At 43.2% G+C, this 21119-nt stretch overlaps 3 protein-coding genes across 6 annotated transcripts in view; 1 reads left to right on the top strand and 2 right to left on the bottom strand.

Annotated features, from left to right (window-relative positions):
- Nucleotides 1–887, bottom strand: part of iqcd (IQ motif containing D) — a 6407-nt gene extending 5520 nt beyond the window's left edge. Inside the window, exon 1 of one of the 2 annotated variants that reach the window (XM_041937336.1) lies at nt 797–887. In XM_041937336.1, coding sequence (XP_041793270.1) covers nt 797–804 — 8 coding nt within the window. In that variant the 5' untranslated portion in view covers nt 805–887. Of the gene's footprint in view, nt 1–446; nt 620–796 lie in introns of those variants that run through there. The other variant, XM_041937335.1, reaches the window with a different exon arrangement.
- The window catches only part of tpcn1 (two pore segment channel 1), a 13037-nt gene extending 893 nt beyond the window's left edge, over nt 1–12144 (top strand). The window contains exons 1-26 of one of the 2 annotated variants that reach the window (XM_041937328.1): nt 917–2385; nt 2615–2754; nt 4367–4543; nt 4645–4758; nt 5776–5906; nt 6302–6390; nt 6492–6526; nt 6650–6708; nt 6876–6975; nt 7087–7203; nt 7298–7422; nt 7534–7582; nt 7672–7735; nt 7827–7871; nt 7963–8019; nt 8108–8161; nt 8293–8365; nt 9115–9222; nt 9309–9470; nt 9571–9686; nt 10193–10239; nt 10349–10417; nt 10552–10648; nt 11015–11154; nt 11252–11332; nt 11422–12144. In XM_041937328.1, the coding sequence (XP_041793262.1) occupies nt 2277–2385; nt 2615–2754; nt 4367–4543; nt 4645–4758; nt 5776–5906; nt 6302–6390; nt 6492–6526; nt 6650–6708; nt 6876–6975; nt 7087–7203; nt 7298–7422; nt 7534–7582; nt 7672–7735; nt 7827–7871; nt 7963–8019; nt 8108–8161; nt 8293–8365; nt 9115–9222; nt 9309–9470; nt 9571–9686; nt 10193–10239; nt 10349–10417; nt 10552–10648; nt 11015–11154; nt 11252–11332; nt 11422–11565 (2502 nt within the window). In that variant the 5' untranslated portion in view covers nt 917–2276 and the 3' untranslated portion in view covers nt 11566–12144. Of the gene's footprint in view, nt 1–916; nt 2386–2614; nt 2755–4366; nt 4544–4644; nt 4759–5775; nt 5907–6301; nt 6391–6491; nt 6527–6649; nt 6709–6875; nt 6976–7086; nt 7204–7297; nt 7423–7533; nt 7583–7671; nt 7736–7826; nt 7872–7962; nt 8020–8107; nt 8162–8292; nt 8366–9114; nt 9223–9308; nt 9471–9570; nt 9687–10192; nt 10240–10348; nt 10418–10551; nt 10649–11014; nt 11155–11251; nt 11333–11421 lie in introns of those variants that run through there. The other variant, XM_041937329.1, reaches the window with a different exon arrangement.
- slc8b1 (solute carrier family 8 member B1) lies at nt 10820–21119 on the bottom strand. Of its 2 annotated transcripts, none has more exons than XM_041937333.1 (17): nt 20998–21119; nt 20664–20799; nt 20300–20546; nt 19126–19278; nt 18620–18672; nt 18162–18219; nt 17838–17943; nt 17550–17717; nt 15127–15240; nt 14964–15047; nt 14698–14846; nt 14446–14587; nt 14240–14361; nt 13627–13780; nt 13466–13546; nt 13293–13357; nt 10820–13176 (listed from the first exon to the last, which is right to left on the bottom strand). In XM_041937333.1, the coding sequence occupies exons 3-17, from the start codon at nt 20456–20458 to the stop codon at nt 12985–12987; spliced, it is 1800 nt and encodes a 599-aa protein (XP_041793267.1). In that variant the 5' UTR covers nt 20459–20546; nt 20664–20799; nt 20998–21119; the 3' UTR covers nt 10820–12984. The 2 variants fall into 2 exon arrangements, with proteins under 2 accessions (XP_041793267.1, XP_041793268.1); XM_041937334.1 differs by having other exon boundaries at nt 20693–20799.

Below are 21119 nucleotides of genomic sequence, written 5' to 3'. Positions count from 1 at the left end.
GTCTTCATGAAGGTTGTCATGTTCACTTTTTGTTGGATCTGTTTTAGGTTTTATTCCCAGTTATTTTGGAGGCTGTAGTTTGTGGTGCAGTTGCGTTATTTTTCCACTGAGTAGTTGGTGTAGTTTTCCGTTTACCCTCAGTATCAATGGGGTGGACAAAATATTAGATTCAACATACGAACTACAGCCTCCAAAAGGACATCGACTTGAATCACCACTTCCCTAAAAGAGTTCAACAAAATGACTTTAAGTTTGGTGCATCAAATAAACTGGCAGCTCAGTAAAGCCTTTTTTTACCATGTTATTTTTACCTGAGAGGTATATTCTACTTTTCTAGCATTTGTGATATTGTATAGTGTTTTTTTTATAAAGAGAATTTAGTATATATTGTATATGAAATTATAGCAGGACATTTCGGGGAATTAATTTAATGTTCGCCTACTTACCACATGTGCACTTGTGCTGTCTGAAGCCATTTAGTGTTGTTGACAGTCAGCTGCATACATGCTGCACGTCCAGGTCACACTGTTTTAGTGGAGATTGCCTACCAGGCTCTGTGATCACGTGTGTGTGTGTGCGCAGTACGTATGGGTATCCATGCATCCACTCAACATAGTAATCCTGCTGCCTTTGTATTCCTCACATTTAAGCTACAAAATGACCCATCTGAGAAACTGCTGCCTCAGCAGACCGTGCACCCCTCAGCCCCTCCCCGGTGCTCATGGGCAGCATGTGTGTGTTGTGTGTGTGCATGTCTGCAGCCTGTGTGTAAGTGTGTCTGTGTGTGTGAGCTTACTGGATCATTTTCTCTGGCTCTGGAGGTGAACAGGAAGAGGAGAGGAGTTTTTTTTTCCTCAGGATATGTGGGAGTGGCGGACAAGGAGGTCGTATCCTACTGTTCTTTCTGATTGCTGTCGGAGCTTTCTGGAAAGAGAGGGAGTTTAAAGCTGGACACAGAGAAGGAAGGCTGCATTATATCACCTCAGTGACAAATCACATGCTTGGATAGAGGTGTGGAGTTCAGTTTCATTGCTGCTGACCAGGACCCTTCAGAGCGCCACAAAACTAGATTTTGTTTGTCCTGGGAGAAACGGTCATGACTGCTGAGCCTGTTTGTGTTTCTGTGAGCACGACCCCACCGTGTTTTTGACTGGGAGCTCTGAACATGTTATTGTTCTCAAACAAATGAGGGGCTGGAATAGCACACGGCAGACACGGGGTGTACTCCGGTCAGGATAACAGCCAGCCTGCCGCTGGACTGGAATTTGATCTTCACACTTCAGCTGAATCTGCCGCTGCCATGGTGGAAAGGAAATGTCTGTGACTGCATTTCAGAGACTCATATGGTCTCTACTTCGTTTTATCCCAAGGAGCCGTGCCTGAAGCAGAAACATGTGATGTACAGTGCGTGGGAAGACAACTCACACATGATTAAACTGTGCAGCTGCAGAAAGTCACATGGAGGGATTGTTTATTCAAGAAAGAAACTGTGATTTATATTCATGAGAGATCCTGCTTGAATCTGTAAATTAAGATTGTTTGAGCATCAGTCTGGATTTGATCTTTCTCAGTTGTACTTTTGAGTTCATTTCGAAGACGGTGCAGGTTTAAGAAGAAAGTGCTGTCTTGTGATGTCTTCCCTCTCTTTTGAAGTTAGTTGCAGTTCCTCTGGTAGCGCAGGATTAAGTCATCCTGTGGTTTATCTGTCTCGTGACTGTATCCTGTGTGTGGAGGGAAGGAGGCGTAACAGACAATGTGACATCAGTGCAAACATAGCATTTTCCAACTGACTGGCAGCACTGGGTTCAAAGTTCAAACTCTGCAGCTATAACAGGAGGGTAATTTCAGTGTGCAAGTGTTTCAGTCACATTTTGCAGTCCCTTGTGACAGTATCTCTCATCCAGGTGACTGGAGGCACTTTTTCCAGAAGAAGCAACCAGTTGTCAAAGAAGTACTAACCTTCACAAGCATTGGCAGTTGTTTTGAATGGTGTCCTGTCTCCAGTGTCACTTTGATTGCGCTGCTTGGCCTGGAATATTCTGGATCCTTGAGGAGGATTTGCATGCAGACACCACCCCTGACTGTGTTTCTGGACTTTGCATCAGGCCTGTGTGGAATGTTTGGCCATCTGTATCTCCAGATGTGTGTGGATGCTGGAATAAGACCAGCGTACTGTGAATGACACACACACACACACACACACACTTGGGCTGTGGACTTCAGGGACCTTAATACTTTTATGCAGCTGAGGCATACAGACAAATCCTGATTCATCAATGGAGTGCCTCTGTGGGCAGGCAGCTGGTTTCCATGAAGATCCGACCCATAGCGAGAGTCCAGTAGTGATCTCCTCCTATGCCTCACAGTTAGAGCTAGACTGCATTGGTAGGCAATACCCCTCTATGTGCTGTTTATGTGTGTGTGTGTGTGTGTGTGTGTGTGTGTGTGCGTGTGCGTGTGTGTGTGTGTGTGTGAGTGAGAGAGAGACCCATATATGGTGCTAAAGGAGCACAGAAATTAAAAGACAACTTCATTGAAGCTACACTTTGTTGGTCCTTTCAACATAAATACAGGCTGTATTAATACACTTACACACTTAAGTGTTTTCTTCCAGATGGAGGAGGAGGAGGCAATTATGACATAGTGAACAACGCTGTGATCTCAACACCAGGGCCACAAAACCACAGGGCCCAAAATGTGTCCTTGCGGCAAAGCTGGGAGATGAACTACCAAGAGGCAGCCATCTACCTGCAGGTATTGACAAGCAGTGAATTGTGGCATTTGTTAGTGAGTGTACAGGGCAACTGCAAGTCATGGTTTCATGGAGCTCACATGGTCATTTGGTTTTTATAACACCCTCTGCACTGTATTACTTCTAGATGGTTAAACATTGTGCTCTTTCAGTGGGCTGTATTTGCATGATGACCAGCTGCTGCAAGTAATAAAGATAAGAAAAGATACAAGGACCTTCAAAATACAAAAGGAAGTAGGGGCACACAAAAATGGAAATTCTCAATAATCAATAGTATTTGCTTATTGTTAATGCAAAAACATAAATTCAGAAAAAACAGGCTTGATCCTTCAGGCCTGATTCGTTGAAGCATTCCTCCTAGCATATTTGCAAACCCAGTTTTTAAAATATTGTACATTTCACATTGTTTCTATACATTTGCAAGCTTGCAGTCGTCTTCTTCAGTGCCTTTGTTGGTGCATTACTACGCTTCTTTGCACATTACCGCTACCAGCTGAGAATCAGAATGGAACTGGCAGCTGATGTGTGTTGGCGCCACTCCCATGCTTGTGCACATACATGTGCATCCTCATCCTCGCAAGATAAGTTAATATAAGTCATTATCATAACATCAAAGATTAACATTCCACATGAAAAATTCACATTTTCACCTACAGAATGTGCAACAGATTTCAGTGTGCTTGTGGAGGTTAGCAGATGAGTTAGATCTCGGTTTTTCATGTGGAACGGCAAGCACTTCATCATGTAGCTGTAGTCTTTTTTTTAGATTTTGGCATAAACAGTGTGGCCAGATGTGGCCAGGGACTGTCAATAGAGGCCGTCTCTTTTTCTGGGTTTTGCTCCGTCATCATCACATCGTGGTCAAAAGAACAGTGGTGCTCCTTTTTCTTCCACGCAGCTGCAGTAGAGGTGCTCGTCACGTGCTCTACTCCTCTCTACTTCCAGTACTCACTTTTAGAGCAGACTAGTTGCAACGAAGGTATAAATGGCAGATGTAGAAAATTAAAAAGTAGATTATGGGCTCAAAATATAGTTGTAAAAAGAAAAGAGTACAGTTTTAAAAAAAGAACATGAAAAATACATTAAAAAAATCTTTTTTTAATCATATCTTTTATGTATGATGTGTTACTAACTACCACTGAAAATAGGAACATACACTATGTCGCTCTACAGTGTTATTAGTGGTCGAAAAGAAAATGTACAACTTTGTAGATACATAATATTGCGATAATATTGTGATATTGTATATCACACTTGGACATTGTGAGAAGGATGGTGTGCATTAGATAGCTTTTTTGCTTTGAATGGTTCTTGTTTGGTAGCTGGTCTCAGGTCTGGGTTACCGCAGCCTTCCACCACATGCCACATTTTCAGAAAGTTCAGAAAGGTAAAGCAGTGGTTCCCAAACATTTTCTGTCAGTCCCCCCCTTTGTAAGTCAAAATAAAAAATGTGATATGTTTATGCTAATGCATTGTGTGTCTCAGACCACAGATCCTGCTCAATACTGCTGGGACATTAGTTATATCAGCTGAAATCCCATAAAATATATGAAACATAAAATAAAAAGACTTACATAATGCGGTTTGTATGTGTCCTGTAAATTTCACATACAGGAGGGAGAGAACAATGATAAGTTCTTCACCCATCCTCGTAACCCAAAGGCGCTGGCAGCGTACCTGTTTGCCCACAACCACCTGTTCTACATGATGGAGCTGCTGACAGGCCTGCTGCTGATGATGCTGTCGCTGTGCGAAGCTCCCGCCGTGCCCTCCCTGCGCCTGGATGTCTACGTGAGTGAGCATGCACACGGGCACGCAGACACAGTTGTGCAAACACAAGCTTATACACACAGTTTGCTGTAAAAGCACCTGCATGTGCGACACCTCTGCAGGTCCATGCCACTCTGGAGCTGCTGGCTTTGGTCATGGTGGCGTTTGAGCTATGCATGAAACTTCGCTGGCTAGGCTTCCACACCTTCATACGACACAAGAGGACAATGGTGAAGGTAAGTAATGCATGGCGGGTATTCTTACCCCATGCTGTTGTCTGCAGGCTGCAACAAAGGCTCTTCTTCCTCAGGAAACTGAAACGGGCTGGACTCTCCTCTCGGTTGCTCGTCAACTTCTACAGGGCCACAATTGAAAGCATCCTCTGCCTCAGTGTGACAGTGTGGTGTGGCAGCTGCACGGCACAGGAGAGGAAACAACTGGCACGGGTGGTTAAAACTGCACAGGGCATCGTGGGCTGCCCCCTTCCTGACCTAGACTCTATATATGAAGGCCTGGTCAGGAAGAGGGCAAGATCCATCGCCACGGACCCCAGCCATCCGGGCCGCAGACTGTTTGTACCGCTTCCATCAGGAAAGCGGTACAGGAACATCCACACCACCACTAACAGACTGAGGGACAGCTTCTTCCCCAGAGCTGTCAGAGCTATCACCCCCAGCAGCCCCTCACTGGAGTGTGAGAACTGTGAACCACTGCACACCGCACTTTCACACCTACACCTCCACCTGCACCTTCTGTGTACTTAACATTTAAGTACAAACACAAACACTTAACTAAATTATATACATTTTAGTATATTGGCACATTTCATTTTCATTGGTATTTCATTTCATTGCTTTTTTATTGTTTACTGTTTATATACATTTTAGTATATTTCAGCTGCTGTTGGTACATTTCAGGGGTATCTTTTATTCTGTTGGCACATTTCACTGGCATAATTTAGTGTTTATTGTTTAGTATATTTTTATTGCCTTAGTATATTTTCATTCTGGTATATTTTTAATTGCATTTACGAATATTTTTATTGCATGTTGGTTTATTTTATTGTAGTTATCTTAATTTTATTCTTTCTAATCTTTCTTATCTTTCTTATTATCTTGTTTCTAACATGGGGGTTTCAATGCAAGTTTCATTGACCTGTCATGCTCAATGACAATAAAGAATCTTGAGTCTTGAATCTTGAATCATTTGAGATTCAGCTTCTATTAATGTTCACGTTGTCTCTTCTTGTTCAGACGTGTGTGTTGCTGCTCCAGTTCGTGGAGGCCATAGTGGTTCTGATCAGACAGACGTCTCACGTGCGAGTGACCAGAGCTCTCAGACCAATTTTCCTGGTGGACTGTAGATACTGTGGTGCTGTGCGCAGGTACACAGTGACACACACGCACACACAGATTCACACTGAAAGGTCAAGTTATAAGAAGTTTTCATAGTGACCGACACCAGAGTCTGTTTGTACTGGACTTGAGAGAGTAAAGGAAAGACCTTAAAGAGCAGGTAGACATCCCTTCCCAGTCTCTGAACCTGATTCTTTTCACAGGAAGGAGAAATAGAAACACAGCCAGACAAGTTAGATTTGTGCTCCATTTGGCTTGAAAGTATTCACTGTAGTGTCTTCAACAGTGTTTTCTTTTGTGCTACTGAAGCCATCAGACTGGAATGTTCAAATCCTAAAATGTCTTTTAAAAATGTCATTTCCTGCTCACTGATGGGGACCGATTTGACTGTTCGTCACTGACAAGGATTCTTTCATCCAATCAGAAACTTGCGGCAGATCTTCCAGTCCCTCCCACCTTTTATTGACATCCTCTTACTGCTGCTCTTCTTCATGGTTATATTCGCTATCTTGGGTAAGAAGACATATTCTTTTAATGGATATTAAATGGTGTTTCTTCAGAGGGAACAGGATTTTTGTTCGTCTGTGTTTGACTATCCTGTCGTCTCCCTCCAGGTTTCTGTCTCTTCTCTCCAAACACCTCTGACCCGGTACGTTGAGTCCTTGGTCTGCCTGACATTAGTTTGTTTGAGTTATGTAAGTTTTTGGGACTTGTGGTTGTGTGCATGCAATGGTCATGTGTTCTGACTTTAAACCCTCTCCCCTCACCGCAGTACTTCAGCACGCTGGAGAACAGCCTCGTTAGTCTGTTTGTGCTGCTGACCACAGCAAAGTAAGCGCAGCAATGCACGCAGCACTCTTCAGTTATCTTCACACACATGGCATGCAAGCAGCACTTCCTACTTTTAGGCCTCATCGTGAATGTTGTTTAGGACAGTTGGACAGTTTTTAGTTTGTATCCCACAACTCTTGCATCTCATGCTTCCTTCTTCCTTGTAGTTTCCCTGATGTGATGATGCCAGCGTACTCCAAGAACCGCTGGTCCTGTGTTTTCTTCATCGTTTACCTCTCCATTGAGCTCTACTTCATCATGAACCTGGTGCAGTTCACTACTTCTTATATGCCCAGCCTAGTGTATTTGTGCAGTAGCACCTTGTACATGATTACCCATCAGCATCACTACACTGTCATTTTCTCTGTCCCCTTCCAGCTCTTGGCAGTGGTGTTCGATACGTTCAATGATGTCGAGAAGATGAAGTTTAAATCTCTTTTGCTTCACAAACGCTCCGCTATTGACCACGCCTTTCAGCTGTTAGTTAGCCGGCAGGTACGAGCTCACCGTTCTGTGGAGTGTGAATGTGTATTTGGTACTAATGATTCGTTTCATGAAGCTCTCTGCGTGGATGCTGTTTTCCCTCCAGAGGCCGATGGGCGTGTCGCTGAAACAGTTTGATGGTCTGATGCGATTTTACAGACCACGCATGTCTGCAAGAGACCGCTTCCTCACATATAAAGCACTAAACACTTCAGGGGCTTCTATGCTCAGGTGACTGCCTGACAAACTCTTTTTCTTTACTCTAAAATCCTTCTGCATTTAATCTACATTGTTACGTTGTTTTTGTATAATGTAATTTAATGGGAGTCTGTTCTGCTACAGTTTACAGGACTTTTATAAGTTCTATGAGGTCACTGGCCTTAAATGGAAGGTAAGTAGCTTCACATTTATGTTTGAATTCACTCTTTCTGTGTCATTCTGGCTGTTTTTAATGGTTATATATATGTGTGTGTTGTCAAGGCACGTCGCAGTGGAGAACATTGGTTTGATGACCTTCCACACACGACCTTCCTCATTTTTAAAGGCAAGTTCTCTGTTTTTTGTGTTCTGTTTATTTGACTAAACTAATCAGTCTCACTTCCTTATTCTCAGCGCTTTCTTCTCTGCTTGAACAGGCATCAACCTGCTTGTGAAGTCGAAGGCTTTCCAATATGCCATGTGTAAGTGTAATCACATTCTCCCAGCTGCCCTCAGAGATACCGAGGCAAAGTCGCCCATCATAAACCTTTTAACCTTTGCTTGTGGCTGCAGATGTTGTGGTGGCCATCAATGGTGTGTGGATCCTCGTGGAGACGTACACGCTGAACAGTGAGATCTCTCCCGATCACATAAATATGTGTGACTGAAGCAAAGTGTTTTCCGCTACACGTCTCTCACCTTCTTCCCCCTCCTGCAGGTGGATTTTCTTGGTCCAGATTTGTCCCCTGGAGTTACATTGTTTTCCTGACCAGTGAGTAGGCTGCCTGACAATATTCCAATGTTGTAAAACTGATCATGGAGGGCGTCAAGAATTACTGAAAGTTGTTTACATGCACTTCTACTAATAGTAACTCTGCCTCTGTCCACTGTCTCCACTTTCAGTTTATGGTGTAGAGGTGTTATTGAAAATTTCAGGTTTGGGGCCGATGGCTTATTTCAGCTCTGGGTGGAATCTGTGAGTAACTAACTTGAACATAACTTGAACACTGGGTTGATTGATTGACATATTAAAGGATAACTTTCGTTTTTTACAACCTGGACATTATTTCTAGCATTAAATACGACCATTTACTCACCCAGACAACTTTGGTGGCATTTGGAGTCGTTTTGAAGAAATTAGCCCCAGAGGAGATGCGCGTATATCCGTATAATGCGAGTCCTCGGGGTATCTATGCACAGCCTCTATATAACATAATCTGTGGCGAAACTCATTCATATTCCAATATTTTGTTATGATATGCTGGTGCTATTCCCCTCTGAGCCGGCGGTCGGCTAGTTTAGCTGTAGTTTGGCACAGCTATGGTTCGTTATTGCGTATTCGTAGCCGACCGCCGCAGAGTTAGCCGTGCTGTGGCTGGCTGCTCGCAGCGCCTGGCGTTCGGTAATGACATCATCCACGTCAGAGGTAGTTCTCTAGAGACGCCGGATGTTGATAACATGCCACCACGCGTATTTAATGCTACAAATAAGGTCCAGGTTGTAAAAAACGAAAGTTATCCTTTAATTGAGTTCTGAATCCATAATGTCAGACTTGAAAATTACAGTTTATGCTGAGCACCACTGTGAGCGTAAGACTGCATAAATCCAAGACCCTGTCCCAGTCTGTACATTTGGATTCAGTACTGGAAACACAACAAAAATCATTTGTGCCAAACACTGGGTGAGTGTTTTTGGAGTTAACCATTCATGTGCTTGTCTGTCCAGGTTTGACTTCTCAGTGACAGTGTTTGCCTTCCTGGGCCTGATTGCTCTTGCCTTCGACATGGAGCCGTTTTATTTTATCGTAGTTCTCCGACCACTTCAGTTGCTCCGGTAAACTTTTATTTCTCACCTCAAGAGAGCAGTGCACTACTTCATATTGTCTTTATGTTTAAAAGTTGGTCTTTTGTCTCTCACAGGTTGTTTAAGATAAAGCAGAGGTATCGTAACGTGTTGGACACCATGTTTGAGCTCTTCCCCAGGATGGCCAGTCTGGGGTTGACTTTAATCATCTTCTACTACTCCTTTGCCATTGTGGGGATGGAGTTCTTTGCAGACGTGGTTTACCCCAACTGCTGCAAGTGAGTCGAGCCGGCATCTTCTGCAATTAAAATTACACTCATTTAAGGATAAGTTGTGTTTACTTCCACTAACTGGTCTTCATTCTGTTTTGTCTCTCAGCACCAGCACAGTGGCAGACTCCTACAAACAGATCAACATCACCTATGGCAACAAAACAGTGTTGGAAGAAGGCTATTATTATCTCAATAACTTCAACAACATTCTCAGCAGCTTTGGTAATTCCTTTTTTTAAAGGGCAAGGCTGACAGTATTCTATACTTTTTGTTACTGTCAGCAAATCTCATGAAAAGACCAAAACCAAACATGCGTCGTCCATCTCTCCGTGTTTTCCGACCTCCCCAGCATGTTTGTGGCTCTCAACCCACAAGCCCATTGGTTCCTTCTGAAGATGCAAATCTTTCAAAACAGGTCACAAATATATAGTAAAATGTTTTTAAAAGCCTGAGTTTATTTCCTGAAACTGCTTGAGACTGTAGTTTTTAGAATTGTTACTCAAACAGGAGTAAATGATGCTTTTTGGGGGACTGTGACTGTGTGTGTGCATGTGCGAATGTGGCATATATTGTAAAGCGCTTCAAGTGGTCATCTTAGACTAGAAAAAGGCATATAAATGCAGTCCATTTACCATTTTATCACAGGATTATGCGCTTTTTGTCTTAAATGTGTTGATTTGCTTGTTATTAATTTGTGGATTGATTTCTTGTTTGGTTTATTTCTCCAGTGACTCTGTTTGAACTGACTGTGGTCAATAACTGGTACATCACCATGGTAAGATCAGGTCATTTATCTGTGGTCTTTCGTCACTCACCGCTCTGCAGTCTCGTCATTGATCAGTGCGTGTCGCTGTTTGACTGCTGCCATGTTCACTCTCTCACAGGAAGGAGTCACTTCTATGACGAGCCACTGGAGCCGGCTGTACTTCATGACCTTCTACATAGTGACCATGGTGAGGCCTGCGTAGTTGTTTGTGCTTGAGCGTTTGTGATACGTCTCGGAAGAAAATGCTGCTTTCTTGCATGAATCGGTGCGTTAATGCTTCTGAGTGTGACCTGTGTGGTATTTTGTCTGTTCCCTCTCCAGGTGGTGATGACCATCATTGTGGCGTTCATTCTGGATGCGTTTGTGTTCCGCATGAACTACAGCCGCAAGAACCGGGAACCACTGGAGAACCCAGAGGGTGAGACCTTGTGTTACTCATGTTGTGGGGAAATACTGTAAATCTGTTTACATAATCACATTATCACACAGTCCCCATAACGTAAATAATTTAATTTTAAGCTGAAGCCTTGATTTAGGGTTAGAGTAAGTCTCCAGGAATTAAAGCTAATTCAATGTAATGTCATTTAAAGTTACAAAAACACAGCTGTGTGTTTGGTATAGCACTGAAGAACAACAGCCTTCATGTATTGTTAAATATTCACAGCATTTCTTGCACAGATAATCAGATAAAACATTTCATTGATCACCTGTGTGAAAGGACAGCGTGGCGAGTGAAATAGCGTTCAGTGGGTCATTTTACCGTCTGTGTGTGCACGTGCTCTAGATGAGAACGGGATAGTGTTTGAAGTCGAGGTGAGTCGTGATGAAGCTCTGGCCACTCTGGAGCTGTACAAACAGACCTGCCCAGGACTGTCCTCCCTCAGCTCTCTACAAGGAGTCCTACAAGCCATGGACAGGGGTGGGGTAAGAATACACACACACAAACAAATGAACTCTTTGTCCTCTGCTCTTCACATAAAGTCCCACTAACTTGCTTTCCCTCCTGCTTTGTTGTGTGCAGCACTCGTCTCTGGTGTATCTGGGTCGTAGGTCTAGAACGAAGAGCGACCTCAGCATGAAAATGTACGAGGAGGAGATACAGGTAAGACCCTGAAGAAATAATCCCGCGTACCACAACAGTAGCATGGTCTGTCGTGACCGGCTAACTTTTTCTGCACCTTGTTTCTCCAGGAGTGGTATGCAGAGTATTCAAGGGAAAACCTGCCTCAGCCAGACCAAAGCCTGGAGCGGGATCTGGACAGTCCTGTCTCTGAACCGTCTTCCTTCCCGCAGCCTCAGCTCAACTCACAGACTGGAGCGCACAGCATCAACTAACGCCCAGTTTGCAAGCCGTACACACTGTACTCGCTACCATCTCAGCGTTTTTTAATGCGAGGAAACCCCATCACTCCAGGTCTTTTCCAGTCCCTCCGCTCCCTGTTGGTCACAGTGGGAAACTAGTCCGGGGGCCTTTTGGATGACGCGAGAGTGAGATGAGTTAATGATGACTCCTTTCTGGAGCCGTTGCTTCAGACAGAACGACAGCAGTAACTCAACCGGCGGGAATGTTGTCATCTTTTGGTCTTTTCAAAGACCGCAGCAGATATTTCCAGAGAGCCTGTACTACTGCAGAATGTTGTGTACTGTATGTATACTGCTGTCGGCCTTTTTGCGACCTCTTGTAAATCATGTAGTACTTATACCTGATGCCTTAGTTCAACGGCCCATATGACCAGTATTAACACAGACCAAAAGTACAAACAATAACACTCCTGTTAGCTGAACCCAACGAAACAATTACAGCGTATCTCCTAACTAATGTCTCAACAGACTCAAACTATTTTACTTTTATATAACTTCTTATTCTGTAATGTATAGTTAATAAGGGATTTTATTAAACTGTTCAAATTGTCATTGATGTATTTTTGCTGTATCATACTGCTGCTAACTGCTTATTTACTTGTAATAATTTAACACAGAGTGAGGAAAGACAAGCATAGCATTACTCTGTACAACCTGTAAACAAATACCAAAACCAAAATTATTTAATTCCCCCAAAGCAGCTTTGTACAGGGTCATTTTAACATTTTGATTTACAGTACATTTAAACCTTGACCACACCTATACTGATATTTTTTAAAACGGATATTTTTCCCATTCCTTTAAAAAAAAAAACAACAACAAAAAAAAACTTGTAGTTGCAGATTCACACTCATTATACGTGACACACAAAGGTAAGGCAATGACTCATTGATACAGAAACTGTTTTGAAAAATCTGCACTGAAGGCGTTTTTTTAAAAAAATCTGTTTTGGTGACCTAAAACGGCGTTTGCTTGTGAACAAGAGGCCCAACTGCAGAGCGACATGTTCCTTTAGCAAAATATCTGTATACGTGTGTTCAAGGCCTTAGTTCATTCACAATGTTTCTGCAACTTGTGTTTTCCCCCTGGATTCACAAAGTGCCATCAGTCAGCACAAACAAAAAGTTGAATAAAGGCACAGTGATGATTAGTTTCAGCTCTCCCTGAGCAGAGAAGTCTTAGTTTGTCATTAATATACCTGCTTGGTTTCACAAACCAGCCACATGATGACTCGGTACAGCAGGCAAGTGCACAAAGTGTTGATTCTTGTATAAATAGTGCGTTAATATTATGTGTAGAAGAGGATGTCATTCGTCTGCAGCCTCTGTTCCAGTGTGTCATTTTGTATACCAGGAGGACGTCCTTCATTTCAGACTGACCTCAGAGTCACACCTATACACTGTGGATCTTGCCAAACTCTGTGAGCAGTGCGATGACAAGGAAGGTGGCGTAGAAGAAGAGGAGAAAGATCCCGTAGGCACGACCCAAGTGGAACCGGCACAGTGGAATGATGACGAAGGACAGGACTAAAGACAAGCCCAGAGATCCTGCAAGAACCCACGTCAACAAGCCCTCTAGTTCAAACTGAGGAGGAGAAAGAGACAGAAGATGCATCATGTTCACGGGTTCCAAAACAGCCTCATCCTGCGTTTGTTTGACCACAATGATAAACTGTTGAACTGTGTGTTTGAGTCGATTACCTGCACATCGGCGTGTGTTTTAAGCATCTGTACCAGGCATCCTAAACCCACACCAAACACCATGTCTGAAGAAAATTCAGTCAAGGGTGCAGTCATTAACAGCCACTGTTACACATGTCCATAAGTAATGCTTTTATACCGACATGCATTTTGTTATACAAAAATAAGGATACTGAAAATGATGCCTCCAAAACATGCAGATATGGCCATCCGTGGGTACCCCTGCCGGGCGATGGTGATGTCCGAAAAGCAGTCTGAAAAAGAGATAATATTTTAAGTGCAAGCATATATTTGTATGAGTTTTGAGAAAAACAATTAGGTTCACAAATATCACCTCCTATGCTGTTGCCCCAGGCCAGCAGAGTCAGACCCAGCACAGTGTTGCTGAGACTCAGCACCACACCGAGCATGTGCAGAAGACTGACCACTTCAGAGGCTACTGCGCTGATCAACACTGCACTCACCACGAAGCCCAAAATAGCAAACAGCTGGAGAGGGAAGAAGAATCACATGCACACAAGCATCAGAACATATGAGTAAAACAATACAATAATCCAACGTGGTAATACAAATGTTTTATCGGCAGTGACTGTAATGATGGATGAACTATGACGAATATTTAGTATTTCTTTTTAGCCGTGCTAGCGGTGTGGCGGCGGGGATGGTTTCGTCGTCTGGTCGGTCTGCCAGTCGACCACTTTGGTCCAGACTGCATATATCTCAACAGCTGTTGGATGGATTGAATGGATGGGGATATCAGCTCAAAGCACCACTGTGCCTCACTGGAGTCTCATGGAGTCGCTAACATTGCTGTGGGTTCTCAGTCTTGTGAAAATCTTTAATAATTTTCACAAGACTTGACCTGACGCTAACACCTCCAAGCACCACACATCTCACCCCCAAAAAGGGTTTACATCCTCTTTATTTTAATCTTCACAAATACTTACTGGATGATATTTGGGAGGACAGTCATTAGTGGTGGTGCAGAAGACAATAGCAGACAGGAAAAGTCCCAGCAGAAGAGTCAGCAGCCAGATGGGAAACTGTCCTTGAATCATATAATCTCCATCTAGATATTAGTTAAGGGGAAAAAACAGATTATGGCTGCTGCAATATGTCATGCTGCCTTTGTCGGGAAAGGTGATGCACTTACACATTCCAGACTGGAAGACGAGCACACACACCAGAGGAGCTGTGATCAGATGAAGGCAGTTTAATGGACGTCTCCAGTTCTTGTCTTCTTTATCAGGGTCGACTACAGGGATGCAGAGCAGCAGCAGGACCTCCACAGGTGTCTGATGGGTGCAGGACACAAGTGCAAGACACACATTTACATTACAAGACCAATTTTAAATAGGTTTCCACAGCCCGATTCAGCTTGTTACACCTCCACCATCACACACACCTTCAGCATTTTGAGGACTCTCCATCTCCATGATTTCCTCCTCCACTTCCTGTTGTCCACCGGGTTAAGAGAGCTCAGCAGGATCTGACTCGTGGATTCTGAGTAAGGCAGAAGAGGCCTGTACTCGGACTCTGAAACGCACTCAGACTCTGAAACACGCACACACACACACAAACACACATGTGTGTTATGGCCCTGATCATGCAGGTAAATCTTGGTGCACATTAACTTATATTGTGGTTGATAAAAGTCTACTGTATTCCTACCATATTCGTGCTGGATGGGCCCGCCAGTCAGGCAGGGAATGTCATCATCAGACGAGTCGGAGGAGTGAAACTCTGCAGCAGAGACTTAAAAAAGATATCAGTGGTGATTATAGAAACATATTCTTTTTATCTGTCTGTGTGTATATGTATTTGTGTCTCTAACCTGGGATATGTGCAACGTGACGGACACTGGAGTTAATTGAATGTTTCTGCCGGTTGTAGATGTACGCACTGATGATAACGGTCAGTACATAGACCACATAGAGGCTCAGGTATCCTGGAAAAAGGAAAAGCAGCAAAGTGAAGCTCATGTCACATTATGGTAAAATGGTATGGTATGGTAAAACTGCTCTTGAACCTTGATACAATGGTTACATTCACTGTAAATACAGTCTTCTGCTTGTGTGTATCTATTATAAGGGACATGGTGGGATAACGATGATGACAGCAAGTGGCAGCTGCCTGCCGGCCCATGTGTCACCGGTAGGTAGGTAGGTGATTCACAGAAGATTATGGCTGGGTGGGTCTTTCAACTGCATCCTGGGATTGTTTTCAGTGAGGAAATAGCTGAGATTGCAGCCTGATTCTGTAGATGTTGGCACCAGAACAAGAATGCCCTCAGAGACACACCAACACCCTGCTAGGGTGCAAAACACTCTACATTGTTAAGCATATAAAAAGAGATAGTTCAGATCAGAAGTCGCCATATTCTTTCTTTCTTTGTTTTTACAGGACTTTCCCTCGGGGCCAAATATTATGAGATCATTTGAGTCACAAAGGCTCTTTAAATGACATGGCTGAACATTTCAACAATACCATGTCATCTGCTTTAATACTGTTGCTGCACTAGAGGTTAAACAACAGCGGCATTAATGAGATTAAGAGAATCTGAAAACTGGGCTGTAATAAATACAAAGAAGCCATGACTGTCTGTAACAAAGCAGTATGTCTGGGAAGAAAGGACTACTTTTACAAGATTATTACAGAGAATGCTGGGAACTCTACAGTATTATTCTCCACTATTGATCAGATACTCAACACTTCCCTCACTCGTCTGCAGTTCTCTGCATCAAACTGTGAAGAACTTCTGCCATTCTTCAATAGCAAAACAACCTCGAATGGAGGCAGCATTGCTGCTGATCCGAGACCAGATGACCTCAAAAAACCCTGTAAAAAAGATCTAACCATGGGAAAATTCTTCTGTATGACATCAACTGAGCTCTGCAAGACTGTCACTGAGTCTAACTCGTCCACCTCATGTGTTGACCCTGAACCTACAGCATTTTTAAAGCAGGTGTTTGACAATGTTTCATGCCCTGAAGATTACAAATACATCTCTGCAAACAGGCATCTTCCCAGATGCTTTCAAAACAGCTGTTGTAAACCATTACTAAAGAAATCCAAGCTACATAGTAATGCACTCACTATATCCACATATCCAACCTTTCATTCATCAGGAAGATACTGTAAAGAAAATAACCTTCTGGAGAAATTTCAGTCAGGCTTCAAATCAGACCACATGAAACTGTTCTGACTAAAATATTCAGTGACCTCAGACTAAATTCTGGTGAAAATAAGGTCTCAGCTCTTGTCCTCTTAGACCTAGACCTAAGACCCAGCGTTTGATGCGACTGATGTCTTAATCAATCTCCTTGAACAGTTGGTCAGTCCTTCTGACTGTGTGTCAAACTAGTTTAGAACAAACAAAGGAAGAAAGTCTAATCAGTCTTGGAGATCATGTGTCTAAGAAACATGACATCTGTTTTGGTGTTACATGGAACTGCCTTGGTCCATTACAGTTCTCATTATACATGCTACCACTTGGTGACGTCATAAGAGAGCACAATGTATGTGGATGACACACAACTGTACATCTGTGCTGAACCAAATGATGCTGCAGCTATAGACTCCATTACTGTCTGTCAGCAATAAATAATTAGATGAGCAATAATTCATCTAATTAAGTTAAATGAGTTAAATGATCATTTAAAACTCTGTCACTCAGCTATGAACCAGAACCAAGAGGAGAGAACACATTAGTCCAGGTTTAGCTGCTTTGTACTGGCTTCCTGTAACATTAAGAATGGATTTTGTGGTCCTCCTTGTATACAAAGCTCTTAATGGACTAGGGCCAGGATACATTGCTGAAACCCTTGTTCACTACTTGCCTTTAAGAACACATAAAGGCAGATGCTCGGGGAGTATGGCTAAAAGGAGGGCCTTTTAGAGCAGCAGCCACCATCATCTGCTGCTGGTCTACTGGAGGTTTCCAGCAACAGCCCAAAGAAAATCAGGGATGCAGCCTTTGACGATTCACTGAATATTTTTTTTGATCTTTTTTTTTTTCTAATTTCATCCTTATTTTTAATTATTTTTACTATTATTATTAAGTGGGTTTTAATCTCCATCTTATTTTACATGAATTTTTCTATCCCTTTTTATGTCCATTCTATCTTTTTCTCTATGTGAAGCACTTGGTGTGTGTGACAGAAATACCTCAAAAAGATCAAATATACAACTAACAATCAGATCAGGAAGGCAAAAAAACATTCCAGTGTTCAGCCATGTGTCTATGTGTGTGTTTACCAAATGTTTCTCTCAGTGTCATGGTTCCTCTGAACAACATGAAGAAAGTCCAAAACACTGCCGCCATGTAGAAGATGACGTCACGCAGAAACGGACGGGAGGCCACAGTGAAAGGCTTGACCAGCGCCACGCTGCCGGCAACTACCGTGGTGACAAATACACCAGCTCCTGTGGAGGGAGTGAGAGAAAACAAGCGCGATGAGGCCAACCAGGTTCTCGAATTAAAAAAAGCTTGAGTTGTGTATTTTTTTTGTGTGTGTGTGTGTGTGAGAGAGAGACTGTGCCTACCAAATAAGGCTCCGACAGCCAGCCCAGCAGTGTGTGGGCGGGAGATAGCTGCAATGGCGCTGAAGATGTCTGGAGCTCCATTACCAAGAGCCAGAAATGTCACACCCTCAGCACACACACCAGTCAAGGAAAACATTCCTCACACAAAAAATAAATATTTAGCAACACTGACAGAAATCTAAACAGTAGGAAGAGAAAACTTCCTCTGAGAGAGGAACTGTGTCTGCGAATCAGCAGTCTGACCGCTTTCTCCTGACTGTACATGAGAATCAGAGCAAAGTGAGAACTTCTGAGGGATGTGCAGGGGATGCTGATGAAGGATACAGCCACGTTGTGAGTGAGGTGCAGGCTGGTGGAGATGGCTGACAGGTTGGGGCAGAAACTGAGGAAGAAAATAGGTGAGTGCAGGTTCACGAGAAATGCAAAGGGAGACGGAAAACATCTCAGAATTCCCACAAGATATTCTTAAATCGTTCAATCATTAAATTCAAATCATCTTATATTCAACACACAGCAGCTTCTTCACCATTCAGCTGCTGCGATGCACTCATGTTCAGTGTGTGAAATGAGCGGGAGAGAAAAGCTGAACAAACTGTACTTCCTTTGAAGAACTCTCACAATGATGAAAAAGTCATGTGACTATTAGATGGCCACACTGAGGGCATGAATGTGTGTGTGTGTGTGTAGTCTGTATGTGTGTAAATATGGCCGACAGGTTACAGGTTTCACAGCTGAAGCTGTGGGACACAGGTACTGACAGTAGCAACAGGTGAGATACTTACAACTTTGATGCTGCCAGTCCAAGAATGAAGAATAAAAAGAACAGCCATATAATCTGGGGAGAAGCAGAAGAAAGTAAAGGTCTGGCGGACTGCTGTTTTCTTAACACACACTCAGAGAAGAGACAAGTGCTGCTTGAGTCTGTCGTACTCGACGGGCACAACAAGGGTGATCCTGGCCATGTTTGACTACACTGATCCTAATCTTCTAACATGCGCCAAGTAGTTTCTGCACAGACTGATTGAAGCCATTTTCAGTGGGACAATTTGATTCGTTGCGTTGCAAAAAGGACAATTCCACAAGTTTCACACATTCTTATGAAAATCCATGATTTAGCAAAGGCTGAAATGTCTGAGCCCCTTAAATCAGATGTGCGATAAGTCCTGGTTCCTCTGCTGCAGGGCCAACTTCCTCAAAAGACCTGCTGGTGCTGAGATGCAGAGTTTTAAGCTGCTCCATAACAACTATCCACACCAACGCACACCGAACACACACACACAGGTCTTACACAGAGAATGATGGTGAGAGGTGTGAGGTTGGGAGGAAGCAGACAGAAGGCCACACGAAGGTAGCTGATGAAGCCATCTTCCATGCTACAGTCCGGTGTGTTCTTCACAAATGCACAGCGGTCTGCAGCACTAAGGTTCATCACAAGGTCACACTGAACACACACACAAAGAAAGAGATCAGTCCAACGTACTTCCAGCCATTACCTGACAGAAAAGAAACTTTGCATTACGTTGTTGAAGAGAATGATATAAAACTGGTTTATAGCTCAATGATTTGCAACATCGCCTTCAGCCGTCCAACAGAGATACTGAAGAATTGCTTTCACGTTGACAAATTCATATTGTCTCACTGTACATGCACTCAGTGGCCACTTTATTAGTTACACCTGTAAAATATAATGCAATGCAATGCAAGGGCTTAGCCATAGAGTCTCCTTTTACAAATACTGTTTGTGTGTTGATTCGCACTGTCAGACAGGTACTCATTTAACAGTGTGTTTATTACAGAAAATAATCTGCGCTGGACTGCAAGCTTTAATATAAGAAACACATTTAAATGCAATAAGGCCAGCACAACAACACCATGGCTACATGAAATACAACCTCAGTAATAAACATAAAGCTGAATTAACACATCTCTGGAAGGAGTTTTCACTTCTTCTCATACTCCTCTCAAAGGTAGATGATGAGTCCCAATCTTTATAATTCCAGCTCATACTTATGTATAATACATTTCAGCTTAGCCTGGTTGGTAATCCAACCATCCAAATTTATGAGGTCTGCTAAATTGTGATGGGAATTATTTTCCAAGAAAGGAAGGAAGTCAGTTAGTGCCAGAAATGAGAAGTGAAAACATCTCACCGTCCCCACTATGGACTACAGACAAACCACAGGACACTTCAGTCTATCCAGCTGTGTTTGGAGGACCATGACAGGTAAATGTTTGCTCTGCCCTGATGTGAACACGCACGTCTCAGTATAAATACAAACTTCATTCACGCCTGCTGTCTCCTACTAATCACGTGACAGCTGGAAAAAACTGCTAACAACCTGCCAGCTTCAGATCAAACTGCGCACAAATATCAAACTAGCGAACAGCCAGCAAACACACACCTGATGACCACGTTTAATAACGAGTGACAGTTAACCCGGTAGCCATCAAATCTCACCGACCTCTTCTTTGCTGCTTTGAAACATCACGGCTCGTGTGGTGTTTGCGGACCACCCGGTTAGTCCGACATCGGTTGGGTTCCCGAGGACATGTGAGCCCGAGGCGAGCCGCTGGTGACACGATAACACCAGAAGAAGTGACAGATAAACAGCAGAAGACATCGTTCACTTTATCCCGGAGCCGCGTCCATGCTGGTGGTTAGCGGGACCGTGGTGGGTTGTTTTAGTCCAGCAATCCGGAAATTTCGGCCTGAAACCGAAAATAGCGGAGAAGATGAGCGTCGTTGTAGCCTAGGCTTCTCTTTCACATCCAGGATTTATGTCGTCAATCTCTTATATTGTCTGCTCGCATTGAATGTCCGCGTACTTCGTGTACACCTTCGCCCGAAACCCCACCTCCTGTTTTTCCAAGACATGTGCCTCCTTCATGGACTCCTCGTAAATGACGATTTCAGCGAAACATAACGACCTCTAAACTGACACTAGAATAGGCACATAACAGGCTAGAGAGAAATAGATAAAATATTAATCAAATGTATATTTAATACATTCATCATTTTTTAATTCACAATAAAACTTCTGTACATCACTTAGTAGCATTGATTCCATGCTTTGTCCAAATTTCGTTTAAAACAGTTTGGCATATTAAAAAAGTGAAACAGTAAACATACAGGGGAATTAATGCCGGTTTTAGAACTCACACAACGGCTTTTTCCAACAGGACTAGAAGGCAGCATGTAAGTGAAGCTCTTCCTCAGTCAGGGCTCTTCTTGCCTCTGACCCGTGCTCTGATCTTTGTTTACCCCAAGTCTAATAACTGTGG

Source organism: Chelmon rostratus, chromosome 5, assembly GCF_017976325.1.
Source record: "Chelmon rostratus isolate fCheRos1 chromosome 5, fCheRos1.pri, whole genome shotgun sequence".
Classification (NCBI taxonomy): domain Eukaryota; kingdom Metazoa; phylum Chordata; class Actinopteri; order Chaetodontiformes; family Chaetodontidae; genus Chelmon; species Chelmon rostratus.
This window is presented reverse-complemented; position numbering and strand designations above follow the sequence as displayed.

Excerpts from the sequence above, each read along its gene's own strand:
- slc8b1 (XM_041937333.1), bottom strand. The coding sequence starts at position 20,458 with ATGTCTTCTGCTGTTTATCTGTCACTTCTTCTGGTGTTATCGTGTCAC. Across the intron at positions 17,718-17,837 it reads GGCTGTCGGAGCCTTATTTG|GAGCTGGTGTATTTGTCACC; the intron begins GTAGGCACAGTC and ends CTCCCTCCACAG. Across the intron at positions 13,358-13,465 it reads TTTTGGAGGCATCATTTTCA|ACATGGTGTTTGGTGTGGGT; the intron begins GTATCCTTATTT and ends AATTTTCTTCAG.